Consider the following 14,681-nt stretch of genomic DNA (forward strand, 5'->3'; position numbering starts at 1 on the left):
TGATATCAGAATGACATTCTTCGTATTCAGAATACAATTCGATATGCTCTGATGTGCTCTCATGTCCCAAAATAAATACTGTCCAAACGTTCATACCCCAGCCCTTAAGGGGGTTCGAAACGATGTTTCTGGAAAACAAAAACTGAATTTAGAACCATTTGAATAGATTGAATAAGTTAAGCTAAATACACTGAGCAAAATAGTTTTTGTTTGAAGGAAATTGACGTCACGGTTGTCAAGATATACATGTTTTTAGTTTCTTTGTATTCTATTGTTTTTGCCAATATATTGATGAAGTTAATGAGGAAAATTGGCATAATGTGCTCATGAATATTCATGTTTGCCAATATTATACCAATATCTTATGAATAAACCTTCATACTACTTTTATTTTATATGATTTTGACATGAAACTTTGCCAATGTGTTTCTATGGCCTAAAACATTAACATGTGATTTTCCACCCATCTAATTTGCATATTTGCATAATTAATTAGCATTATACTTAAAGCTAATTAATTATGCAAATATGCAAATTAGATGGGTGAAAAATCACATGTTAAAGGTTTAGGTCATAGAGACACATTAACAAAGTTTCATGTCAAAATTTTAAAGGTAAAAGTAGTATGAAGGGTTATTCATAAAATATTGGGAAAATATTGGCAAAAATTAATATTAATGAGCACATTTTGCCAATTTTCCTCATTAACTTCATCAATATATTGGCAAAAACAATAGAATACAAAGAATCTTTCAACAGTAATATCTCAAAAACCGTTTGTCCGATTTGGCTCAAATTTTGGAATTAAGATTATTTTGCATATCTCTCTGCAACAAGTCTATTTTAATCTCAATCAGAGCAACTTGATTTTGCCTTTCGTACCACCTTAAACCCAAGCTAAAAGATGCAGCTATTGACCGCTGATTGTAATTACGACATATCTGCCTTTGTTTAGGATATACAGGGGTGACAATAACTGGTACCTCAATTGTTTTACGGTCTGTGCTTTTGTAGTTGCTAATCAGCTACACATGAAAACAGTATATGCCTTAAATTACAGGTTTGCTCGTTGGTAGATTGGTAGTAAAAAGCTATAATATTCACCCCTTGCATGGTTCCGCCATGTTGGGTAGAGCCTCAAAGTGGCAACAGACATGAAAGGAAGAATTATGTAACTTTACTGTAAGTTACATAACTGTTGTGTAACTGATTCAATTCCCATTCATGTATGTTGCCAGTTCGAGGCTCTACCCAAAACTTGATGACCAGTTTCTGTCAACTTGTAATTTTGTTAATATTGGCTAAAAATTATGAAATTACACCCTTTATATCAAGCATGCCTGGATCCAGGGGGTGCTTTGGTGGCTGCAGCACCACAGGGTATGAATCGCTAAGAAAAAAAAGAAAGAGAGATAGAGAGAAACAAAGAAAGAAGTATGCACTAAATCGTGCGAATTGAGTTCAGAAATGTAAAATTTGCCTAGGCAAAGGGGCGCTGCATCCTTGCAACTCCCCGGACTTGGACCCCCAGGGGACTGATCCCCAGCTGAAAGCAGTCCTGGTTCCGCTGGTGATATCAAGCCTTCGGATCTTCATTTTAGAACCCATACCATTCCTCTTGTGTGTTAGCTTTATTTGTCTCAATATTTGAGTGCAAACACTGCAAGGTCTTACAGACCACTAATTGAGTAACAACTGTCAGGCAGGTTTTCTGGCCATTTTATTTGCTGAAATAATGAGGTAAAATTAAAGAAAACCTACTTAAGCTGCTGCTTAAAAGAGCATTTCATGACCCATAGCATCATCACCTATTTTTTCAAAAAAGTTGAGATTTGTGCACCACTGGAAACGTCTGGCACATAGTGTTTGTATGTGAAAAAAATTTCTTGCAGATTAAGGGATCTAAAATGAGCGTTTATGGCGTTTAGACAGTATTTTTTGTGGGACATGAGAGCACCTCAGACCTATCAATTGCATTCGAATACTGAAGCATGTCTTTCTGATATCAAATAATTTTCATTTTTGAAAATCACAATATAATACAAATTTTATGACAAATTATAGAAATTAGATATTTTTCAAATTTTTGATATATAACAGTCCTCAAAGTAAATTATATAAATCTAATGATATATTCTTAAAGAGTATGTAGCAGGGAGGAAAAGCCGGTCAATTGAAAATTTTGACCTTTCATATTGAAGATATGGATTTTTTCCAAAAAGACCTAATTTTTTTGGGTGTTTTGGGAAAAAAATCCATATCTTCAATATGAAAGGTCAAAATTTTCAATTGATCGTCGGCTTTTCATCCCACCTTTATACACTTTAAGTATAAATCATCAGATTTATAAAGTTTACTTCAAGTACTGTTAAATATCAAAAATATCAATTTTTAATGATTTGCCATAAAATGTGTATTAAATTGTGAATTTCAAAAAATCAAAATTATTTGATATCAGAATGACATTCTTTGTATTCAGAATGCAATTCAATATGTCTGATGTGCTCTAATGTCCCAAAATAAATACTGTCCAAACGTTCATACCCCAGCCCTTAAATCACTTAGCAAAAATATTGTGAATTTACACCAGAACAAAATTAGAACACATTGTCTGTGGAGCTGCGTAATACACATAATCATGCATAACTCGCAAACGCAAAATTGGAATCAACTGAAATTTTGGAAATAAGCTTTTTTCATGGACATCTCCAGAAAAATGTCATAAAAAGAGGAAATTTGATGATTACAACATTAATTCAAAATGACGCTGTCCTACAAACACAACACATTTGGCTGATTCCAATTAGTGTAAGTTGGGACATGTGTAAACATTACAAAATATGCCAACAAATCAGGGTTTGGCAAAAATGTGCAAAATTCATTTCAAAAGATTGTTCATTATGGCTTTAAATGGAAAACATGAACAAAAGTAAATGGATCTATTACATGTGGCTTAATAATTTTTACTTTGAGCAGAGCACGGATATTAACATAATTAAACAGATTTATTTCATACATAGACGATATTGTTTTACACATATAATAAGTAGAAAACATTAACAAAATTAATTGGATCGGTTACAAAACTTAACCGTATTATTTTACATGACCAGAGCGCAAAGATTAACGTATAAATTAAACAATTTATTTCAAATGTAGGCGGTATTCCGAGAGGGGTCACTCATTCTTCCATTCCTTCTTTATCATTTCTTTATGTCATTGATAAAGCGCTACCTATGCTCATTAATCAATGTTCAAAACAGACCCTCAATGGCCTAAATGATGTTAGCTAATTTGTGACCCTAAATGGTGTTACTGTCAATATTGAATACATGGCATAGGCCTAGCCACTACATTTTGATCCCGCTAGAAATGGTGTAATCACTTTTTTTATATCATGTTGGTAAAAAGACTATTTGAACACTAGCTTTGTCTCAGACTGGGAGCTTGTGAAGGTTTTAATTAGGCCTGGCATTTTCGGGTAATTTTATTTTTTCGGTTTTGTAATGTTGGTGGACCTAGACCTAAATGCTAGGATCATTCATGGTTGACCTAAAAATAAAAATTAAAAAAATTTTGCACGATGTATGTGTTTTTAATAAGAAAATTGATATCAAAAAAAAAAATAATAATAATAAATAATTTTTAAAATTTTTTTTTAGGTCAACCATGAATGATCCTAGCATTTTTTTTTTTGGAATTTGGTACCGGGCAGGGTATTTCCTGCCGGGTAATGTAATCTCGGCGGTACCCGAATGCCCGCCCGAAAATGCCAGCCTTAGTTTTAATCTTCACAAGCTCCCAATCCCGGGCGGTTCATGGAATGAATACGGTATCTGGCAATAAAATTAATTTATGAATTAAAGACCCAAAACATGCATTTTTAGGGTGTTTTCACATGCTGTGACAATCCAGTTAAAATCCATAGATGACATGATCTTAATCTCCCACACAGGAAGTGTAGACCTATTCAGGTCTCCCCATTCACACTGTGTGTGGAAGATTAAATTCATGTCTTCCATAGGGGGTGTATATATTGCTTCACTTGCCAGTGAGTGAACACGGTTAGCTGGAGTGATTAAACAAATTAATGTCAAAAGTATGTGGTATATTGTGTTACAAGTCAGAAAGTCAAGAAGATTAAAAACATAATGAAAAATATTGATTACAAAAGGCAACCCTATTGGTGTGGGTTGATGAGTTTTCCCTGTATGTGGCAGGCATGAGAATTTTCAGTTTTAAAACCGAATTCAGTTTTTTTATTAGTCAAAATGTTTGCTATTTTATTTAATTTCAGCCTGTTTGTGTTTTTGGTACTTTTTCCCCATTTTCACACACATTTTCTTTTCTTTTTTTAGGATGATGTAGGCCATTCTCTAGAAAGTGATCCTATTTTTTCAAATGAGCTGATGTGCTCATTCCATTTGAAATCCATGCTGTAAACCTTTGATGAGTGTACTTCTGCGATGTTGACAAACCGGAACTAACATACATGTACAATGTGTAGTTTATGGAGTCTACAACAGCAGGTCGCGTTAGCAGGCAATCAGAGACAAGTGCATTGAATACCCTACTTACCGAAAATATAGTCAAGTACGCTCTCGTCAAAGGGTTACAGCAATTTACTATTTTTAAACACTTGAGAACGTTCCTGCAATCTTATTGGTTCTTACCCGTGTGATATGACACAATATCGCACACTTTAGCACGTGCTGGGTCGATGCAATACTCGTACACGCTATTTGAATCAATCGGAGGTTCGTAGCAACAACGGAACTGATTGATTCTAAGCCCTAGGTGATTCCTTGTAAAATGTAGGATTTAATTTGATTAAAATTTGGTACACTTATGATTAATATTATTTATTTGAATTAAAGTGTTTAATGAGAATAAAGGTATTGTTTTTAGCCGCTGTCGTGCATATATCGTCTCATATAACACATGACATAATTATTTTTGGCGTAAAACAACGAGGCAAATAATGATGTCGCCCGTGTTATATGAGACGATAGATGCACTCCAGCGGCTAAAAACAATACCTTTATTCTCTAATTATAGTTTTCATACATCATTTAAATGTGACATAACCCTATGGGCACTACCGACCAAATTATTGGCCTCTACGAACTACTTTGATTGGTTACAAAGATGACTATATCATGTATTTAGCCAATCAGGGATATGGTAAAAATAGTCAGTAGGCTGAAAAGTACCAAGAGATCTAAAAGCTCTATTTTGATTGGTTACTGAGATGATCATATCATATAATAAACCAATCAGGAGCTCTGTAAGAAAGACAGTAGTGCCCATAATCTAATCTCAGTTCACAATTTTGATTTTGTATTCATTATCCATTCACACTTCATTGTAATTGAAATGAGCACAACTCTATTTGAAACTCACCCTCCCTCTGTGGAAGATTCAAGTTGATTTTTTTTCAGAGGCTGTATGAAATTCAAGTGGAACTGCCTAATGCATTAATTCCATTTGAAATTCTTGCTCCCCCTGTTGAAGGTATTTTTAACATCTTCAACAAGGGTAGTTTGGATTTTAAATGGTATAGCCAAATTGTGTGTCCTTGGTAGTGTATATGTGCTTGTGGCCCCTGAACATGTTTAAAACAAAATTGCCAACAGGTTACATTGGCGGTTTTGCTTTAAACATGTTCAGGGGCCAATTGTATGATATTGGCATGAAATAATAAAGCTTATAATTATTAAGATAAACAACACAAAAAGAAAGTCCTCACTCCAATGAACCGTCATAAATCTAAACCTGATCATGTGATAATTTGACTTGTCTTGTGTGTCATCTTTATTTGTCCCAATATTTGTGTGCAAACACTGCTAGATCATGCTGCCTCCAACCCGCTTAAAAAAAAAATTATAAATCAATTTGTTTTCGTCTTTCACATTCTAATATCAGTATACACCAACTGCAAATGGGCTCTTACAGTTAAAATCCACACCCCCTATGGACGATATGACCTTAATCTTCAGCTTCCGTACAGGGAGTGTGAATTTCAAATGGGGTTACCTGGGTGACTCCATTTGAAATCTACACTCCCTGTGTGGGAGATTAAGGTCATATCTTACATAGAGATTGTATTGATTTCAACCGGAACAGCCCATTTCACTTCCACATTGCTATCATTTGTATTATGTAATTAAACAAAAAACTTGGTCATGCAAAAACCTGACTCAAAACAATGCATTCATAGTTCATGTGGGTTTTGTTTTATAATAAATAAATTGATATTTCCTTCACCTTCTAATAACAGTGTCTACCAACCAAGGGTGAAAATAAGAGAGCTTGAACCAGAGACCATTTTGGCAAAAAAAGTGGCCCCTAGTTCACCAAGAGTGAACCAGTGGCCACTTTGAATGTACCAGTGGCCACTACCAGGGATGAAAATAAGGAGTGATGGATCATGGGATACGTTTTACATAAAAATGGCACCTGCTTCAACAAATTGAACTTTGAACCAGGGGCCATTTCCAATCACCAAAGGGGCAATCACAGACTACTACAGGCTATCCATCAACAGTCAAAAGTCCCCAAGCTTTGTATGCTGTGAATTCTCACATATTCATGAAGGCCACTCATGTCTAACAATCACAGTATGTGACAGAATGTTACGTGTTTTGCATTTCGCAAAAGACCGTAAAAATATGCTGTATGTATTATACGTAGCAGTTTCACCTGTCGCACTTCATGGAATAATCGGCCCTCATTATCAGGTGATGCTCTGACTTTGGCTGTTTGTGATTAGTCTGTAGAAGTCTATGGGTATAATCCTTAGAAGATCCATTCTGAGTCAGTGGCTGTGGCTTAGCTTGTTAGCGCTGAATTTCATTGGTTTCTGTCTATCACACGGTAGACGGCAGCAACTGCATCAATCACGGAAGACACTTGTTGAAGAGCGGGTATGTAGCGCGTTCCACAATAATATCGAACAATATTTTATTGTAGTGGATACCGGCTGGCGTTCCACTACTCAAAAAATTATATTGGGCCTGCCTGTCATCTATATAACTGTAGAGAATATTAAAAACAAAAATTCCTATGGTTTATTCTTTAAATAGAAGATTTCTGTGCTATAGTTTGATCAGCTCGTAATCGGCGGGCCTTATAACATCGCGAATTAATATCAATATATTTTATTTCAAGAGTTGTCTTGTTACATCTTGCCAGAAATATCACAAAATATGAATTCCAAGTCCTATACTCTATCTACTTTGTTTGACACACTTAAAATAGATCAACCTAACCCTTATAAAACTTTTTGTCTTGTAGTATCTACCACCAGTGGATGGCCGATCTCCTGGCAAGTATGTAGGCTTACGTAATGGAGGGGCAACATGCTATATGAATTCTGTCATTCAGCAATTGTATCATACACCAGGATTAAGAGAGGTGAGTGCAGGGATGGTAACAGGGTGGGGGCATGCCTCCCTTTCCAATCTTGAGATTTTCCCCCTACTTAAGCCAATCAGAGATATGGTAAGAATTTGTGGGTACAAGGCGTTATTCCGACACACCGCTAGTCCGGTACTCCACTAGTCCGACATGCCGCTAGTCCGAATCTGAAATGCACGGCACCAGTCCGACACGCCGCTAGTCCAAATCTAAAATACACTCTGCCAGTCCGACACACCGCTAGTCCGAAAATGAAAACCACTGCGCTTATCCGAAACTGAAAACCACTGCACTAGTCTGAATCTGGAAAACACTTCTTCAGTCCGACACTGCGCTAGTCCGAATCTAAAAAACACTGCGCTAGTCCGAAACTCCGAATCTGAATTTGGCTAGTCCGAATATGCGCAGTGTTTTTCAGATTTGGACTAGCACAGTGTTTTTCAGATTCGGACCAGCGCTGTGGTTTTCAGTTTCAGACTAGCGCTATGGTTTTCAGTTTTGGCAATGTTTTCCAAATTCGGACTTGCGCAGTGTATTTCAGATTCAGACTAGCGACGTGTCAGACTAAAAAAGTGTTTTCAGATTCAGACTAGCGGCGTGTCGGACTGTTGCAGTGGTTTTCATTTTCGGACTAGTGCAGTGTTTTTCATTTTCGGACTGATGCACCCCTAAGTATAGCGACTCTTGTGTAGTCGGACTAGTGGTGTGTCGGACTAGAGGCGTGTCGGACTAGGGACGTGTCGGACTGAGCGATGCACCCCAGAATAAATAGTAGGGGTGAAGGGGGATAAAGTACTAAGAGGTCTATAAGCTCTATTGTGATTGGTTACTTAGATGATTATATCATGTAATTAACCAATCAGGGGCTCTGTAAGAAAGGTAGTAGTGCCCATGTGGTTAAAGGGGACTAAACCTCTTTTATTAAAATAATAATAATACAGCAGAATAGTACCAAGAAATTGATTCATCTTGATGTTATTGCAGGGTATACTCGGTGCAAATGTATCTGACACAGACAACGAGGGCGTCTTCTACCAGATGCAGACAGTGTTCGGCCATCTTATGGAGAGCAAGTTACAGTACTACGAACCAGAACAATTCTGGAGAGTGTTCAAGCTGTGGGGACAGCCTGTGAACATCAGAGAACAACAAGATGCATTTGAGTTCTTTACCAATTTGACAGACCAGCTTGACGAACACCTTAAGGTGAGTTATGAAAGCATTTAAAATTGTAGCTGCATTGAACGCAAAAAGCGTGAAAATTATATACTGCGAATATTTCCACTTTCACAGTATTGTGTCCAATTTTGAACCAATCAAGGAGGGTATTAATAAGATCGTCTGCAAATGCAAGTTCGACCATAAATAGTTTAAAGCCTAGTCATAATTGGCATTTGAAATGAGCATTTCAAGTTATCAACCAATCAGAAATGCTGTTAATTGACCAGTAGTGTCCAGGGGGTTATTAAAGCTCTGTGCCAAAATAAGTTTGTTTTTTTTTTTTACAGAAAAGCATTCATAAGGAGGTGTTCAAACCCAAGTTCCGAGGTGTGTTCTCAGATCAGAAAATCTGCCAAGACTGCCCTCACAGGTAAGTTTGGATGCTAGCATTACAAACCCACAAAGTCGAGAAAGTAGGCATGTTCATCGCTACTTTTTCATTATCATATGTGGCCAGCAAAATATGTCACGATAATAGATAATGGCGATAATGACAAAAGCTTAAGAACATTTTATTTGACCAAGTTTCTGTTTTGAAAAAACATGAAAATATTTTTAAAAATTTTTAGTCTGTATGTGGTGGCGCTATTGCTAGTGGTATTGTCATTATCGGGTTGGTCACTCTCAGTATCGTCTTCTGTGTCATCTGCCTGCTTTTCGATTTTAAATTGAAGACACATTTTTTCCATCAAAATATCGTGGCCTGTCAAATTAATATCACGATCGCGATATTGAAAATTTATTGCGATAGACAATAATAACATTATCCTATCCTATTCAACATGCCTACAATCCACGAAAAAAGGTTGGCACACTCTGCCTGTCTTTTGGTATATCTCCGCCCCCGCTCCCCCAATTCAATGTTGGACCAATCCATGTTGTGAACAGGTCCGTGAGACACTCCAACATTGAAAGATGGGGAGTGGGGAAGGTGAGATACAGGGGAGTCTGTCGTCCACATATATCGCATGCATGTTTTACTATCCTCTCCAATTGTGATAGGGCATGTATTTCAATTAATTAGTACAGGTGTGCCAACTATTTTTTTCGCGGATTGTAGGAGAAAGTACCAATTTTAGGCGAGAAAGGGCAAGGAAAGGCGAGGTGCCTATTAGCAAAGTCCAGCAAAGTTGAGTTGAAGATAATTAGATTAGCTTTTGCTCAGATCCCAGGTGATTATATCTAGAAAAGTTGAGAGAAGTTGAGAATAGGCAAGGAAAGGCAAGGTAAATCAAGCTCACCCAGACTGGGTACAGACTCTTTGTCTGCAAGATAAGTAGCACCTACATAGCACCATTGTTATCTTGTTGATGAAGGTCATCTTCCACAGGGGGAGTAAGTTTTTCAAATGTAATTGGTCAAAGTAAATCATTTTGAAACCCGTACTCCCCCTGTATTATGGTTTTACATATATCTAGGCCCCGGCAAAAAACGCAATTTTTTGAAGTAAAAAACGAGATCCAAAATTCTGAAAAGCGAGATTTTCCCCGATAAACGGCACAAGAAGCTTGCAAAACGCCCAAAAATGCGAAAAATCAAAAAAAAAGAAAAAGAAAAAAACACACCAAAAAATAAAAAAAATTGCTGCCCTCTATAGTTCAGAACAATGTTTAGATGTAAATAACAAACCTGCCGACGGCCGGCCAGTGTCGAAGAAAAAAGTGACAAAAATTTGACCTTGAATTATGTTTTATAGTCAAAATATTCCAGTAATTCAATAAATATAGTGATATTTGGCCTAAACTTGAACTCATTTGAAATGAAATGTCAGTTTTATTGAGTAAAGTATGGCTTTTTCACTCGACCTTGTGCTTGCAATGCTGTTGAATTCTGCACTTTGGCGAAGTTGGAACTGCATTTGGCGAACTTTTATGGCATAAAGCAACATTTTTATAGTAAGTGCACTGCTTGGAAACTTTTTTAAAAAGCGAGATAATGGGTAATAGCGAGAATCACGGCGTGAAAATCGAGATCACGTTTTTTGCCGGGCCTTACATATATCTTTCACAACTGGAGTGAGTATTCCAAACGAAAGTTACCCAATTATCTATTCTATTTGAAACTTATACTCCCTCCGTGGAAGGCTTTAGCTAAATCTTTCACAGGGGTAGTGTGGATTTTAAATGGAAGATCCCATTTATTAGAGCAGAGGTAGAACTTATTGAATATACAGACTGTATTTATATTAAAACAAAATTTATTATTTTTCTCAGTAAATATAAAATGATAAATTTATATACACATTTCACCTAAACCCTACATTGTAATGTATCTCCAACTTTAGTACTTTGTGCACCAAATCATTTAGACAGATGATAACGAAGTTTACAAAGTTCACTATATTGTGTGGGTTAAAATGTTATTGAATTTCATTAGGATTGTATTGCTCATTTTGGCTGCAATGCATGAGGGAAAGCAACTATATCATACTAATTACAATAAGTACAATAGTACAGGGGCGCTATGGGTTTGGGATTTTCTTTTCCTGCATTAGTGGAAACAATGTTTTTGGCATCCTTGAACCTGAAATGATAACAAATTTGATTGGTTCGATTGTTTTCTATGCCTCCTGTGGTTCACACGAGGGGTCGAAGGTCACACATTTTTTTGCCTCCAAAATGAATTAAAATAACACAATTTTTTGTAATTTGTTTTTAATTCCTTTTTTTAGGTATGAGAGGGAAGAGGAGTTCTTTGCACTCAATCTCACAGTGAAGAGTCATAACTTGGAGTCATCGCTAGAACAGTTTGTCAGAGGGGAGATGTTAGAAGGAGATAATGCGTATATGTGTGAGAAATGTAAAGAAAAGGTAACTATGCAGAAGAACAGGAATAAAGGTCAAATGTTGAAGTCAATGTTACACCAGCTAATGAGAAAAGTGAAAGATTTTGGGAGATAATACCCATGTATGTGACAAATTTAAAAAAAGGTAATATTTTATTCATGACATCTTGAATTAATGTCAAAGGTCAAACCTTGAAGAAGTTGTTTTACTAGTTAGAAGATTGAGGCAGATTTGACAAGGAATATGCCTAATGCATGAAAATGGAAAGAAAATTAAATTTTATATAAAACCTTAAATGTTCAAACTCATGAATAAATGTGACACATCGCAAGAAGGTATATTCAAATGATCTATTCTCGATCATGAAAGCCAACTATGTTTGCGTCAAGCATACTGCGCACACACTTACTGCGTAAGCACATCTTTTGAGCATTGACCAAAAACTGTCTTTGGTTGCGCGATCATGTTGTTCCATGAAAAGTATGCTGAAGCAACAGTACGCAGAAGGTACATCCACTCATGATCAAGAATTAGATATTTTGCATATAGTAATGAAAATGAAGTTCAAAATGGGTGCTAAATGGTAACTAAACTCAGCAGACCTGAAACTTTTCCTCTTTTTTATTCCTGAAATTTACGCATTATTTGTTACTTTCAGCCCCATTTGAGCTTTTTTAGCATGATTTTGCACTATTTTCCTCTTTTTTAAAGCATTTTTCTCTTTTTTCATAAATGGTCAGTTTCAGGTCTGAAACTATAAATAAAAATGGGTAAAGATATGTTCACAATTATGCCACTTGTAAGAAATAAATTGTTGTCCTTTACAGAGGAACACCATTAAACGCATGTGCATCAAGACCTTGCCGTCAGTACTCGTCATACAACTCAAACGATTCGGTTACGACTGGGAAGCAGGGAGGGCGCTCAAGTTTGACGACTACTTCAAATTCCGTGGGTGCTTGACATGGAGCCGCACACAGTGAAAGGAATGAACAGTAGGGAGGAAGCACAACAGGCAGAAGATCCTAGTGAGCATCCAGCCAATGGGAACAAGCGTAACTCTTCGATGCAAAGCTGTTCCGATGAGTTGTACCAGTTGACAGGGATTGTTGTACACAGCGGACAGGCTAATGCTGGGCATTATTATTCCTTTATAAAAGACAGATGGTAAGTGCCCTCTAAAACTGGTTTCCAATTTACCAGAAAATACCTGTATTTACCGGGAAATACATGTATTTACCGGAAATACCTGTATTTACCGGAAATACCTGTATGTATTTACCGGAAATACCTGTATTTACGGAAATACCTGTATTTACCGGAAATACCTGTATTTACCGGAAATACCTGTATTTACCGTATTTACCGAGAAATACCTGTATTTATTGGGAAATGCCTGTTCTTGCAGGGAAATACATGTACCGTATTTGCAGGAAAATACAGGTCTATTCACCAAGAAATACCTGCAGTTCCCATGAGATACTTATGTTTACTGGGAGATACTCTTATTCAGTGGGAAATACCTGAATTTGCAGGGAAATACAAATTGTATATACCAAGAAACGGCCATATTTTCCTGGGAAATACCTGTATTATCCAGGGAAATACCTGTATTTTCCTGGGAAATACCTGTATTTTCTAGGAAATACCTGTGCTTTCCTGGGAAAAACCTGTACTTTCCTGGGAAATACCTTTATTTTCCTGGTAAATACCTGTTTTTTCCTGTGAAATACCTGCATTTTCCTGTGAAATACCTGTATTTTCCTGTGAAATACCTGTATTTTCCTGGAAAATACCTGTACTTTCCTGGGAAATACCTGTATTTTACTGGGAAATACCTGCTTTTTCCTGGGAAATACCTGCATTTTCCTGGGAAATACCTGCATTTTCCTGGGAAATACCTGCATTTTCCTGGGAAATACCTGCATTTTCCTGGGAAATACCTGCATTTTCCTGGGAAATACCTGCATTTTCCTGGGAAATACCTGTACTTTCCTGGGAAATACCTGTATTTTCTGGGAAATACCTGTACTTTCCTGGGAAAAACCTGTACTTTCCTGGGAAATACCTTTATTTTCCTGGTAAATACCTGTTTTTTCCTGTGAAATACCGGCATTTTCATGGTAAATACCTGTATTTTCCTGTGAAATACCTGTTTTTTCCTGTGAAATACCGGCATTTTCATGGTAAATACCTGTATTTTCCTGTGAAATACCTGTATTTTCCTGGAAAATACCTGTACTTTCCTGGGAAATACCTGTATTTTCCTGGGAAATACCTGTATTTTCCTGGGAAATACCTGTTTTTCCTGGGAAATACCTGTACTTTCCTGGGAAATACCTGTATTTTCCTGGGAAATACCTGTTTTTTCCTGGGAAATACCTGCTTTTCCCTGGGAAATACCTGCATTTTCCTGGGAAATACCTGCATTTTCTTGGGAAATACCTGTATTTTCCTGGGAAATACCTGCATTTTCCTGGGGAAATACCTGCATTTCCTGGGAAATACCTGCATTTTCCTGGGAAATACCTGCATTTTCCTGGGAAATACCTGTACTTTCCTGGAAATACCTGTACTTTCCTGGAAAATACCTGTATTTTCCTGGGAAATACCTGTTTTTTCCTGGGAAATACCTGCTTTTTCCTGGGAAATACCTGCATTTTCCTGGGAAATACCTGCATTTTCCTGGGAAATACCTGTACTTTCCTAGGAAAAACCTGTACTTTCCTGGGAAATACCTTTTATTTTCCTGGTAAATACCTGTTTTTTCCTGTGAAATACCGGCATTTTCATGGTAAATACCTGTATTTTCCTGTGAAATACCTGTATTTTCCTGGAAAATATCTGTACTTTCCTGGGAAATACCTGTATTTTCCTGGGAAGTACCTGCATTTTCCTGGGAAATACCTGCATTTTCCTGGGAAATACCTGTACTCAGAAATACCTGTATTTGCATGGAAATACCTGTATTTACTGGGAAATACACCGGTATTTACTGGGAAATACAATTTATGGGGAAATGCCTGTATTTACTGGGAAATACCTATATTTACCGGTAAATGTAAATTCCTGTTTTTACTGGGAAATGCTTGTATTTATCAAGCAAAAAAACAATTTTCCTGGGAAATGCCCATACTCTGTAATACCTCTATATACAGGGAAAGACTTATTGTATTTTCTTGGAAATACCAAGCATTGTTTGTAATAAACGCCTGGTGTTGCATTTTTCCAAAAGGGGGGTTTATTGAAGGTGAA

At 36.7% G+C, this 14,681-nt stretch overlaps 1 protein-coding gene across 1 annotated transcript in view; it reads left to right on the forward strand.

The window, feature by feature from the left end:
- Nucleotides 1-14,681, forward strand: part of LOC140145438 (ubiquitin carboxyl-terminal hydrolase 24-like) — a 116,555-nt gene that overhangs the window by 57,879 nt on the left and 43,995 nt on the right. Inside the window, 6 exon segments of the mRNA XM_072167155.1 lie at nt 7,297-7,416; nt 8,404-8,625; nt 8,928-9,010; nt 11,312-11,450; nt 12,254-12,371; nt 12,374-12,593. Coding sequence (XP_072023256.1) covers nt 7,297-7,416; nt 8,404-8,625; nt 8,928-9,010; nt 11,312-11,450; nt 12,254-12,371; nt 12,374-12,593 — 902 coding nt within the window.

This window comes from Amphiura filiformis, chromosome 2 (genome assembly GCF_039555335.1).
Source record: "Amphiura filiformis chromosome 2, Afil_fr2py, whole genome shotgun sequence".
NCBI lineage: Eukaryota > Metazoa > Echinodermata > Ophiuroidea > Amphilepidida > Amphiuridae > Amphiura > Amphiura filiformis.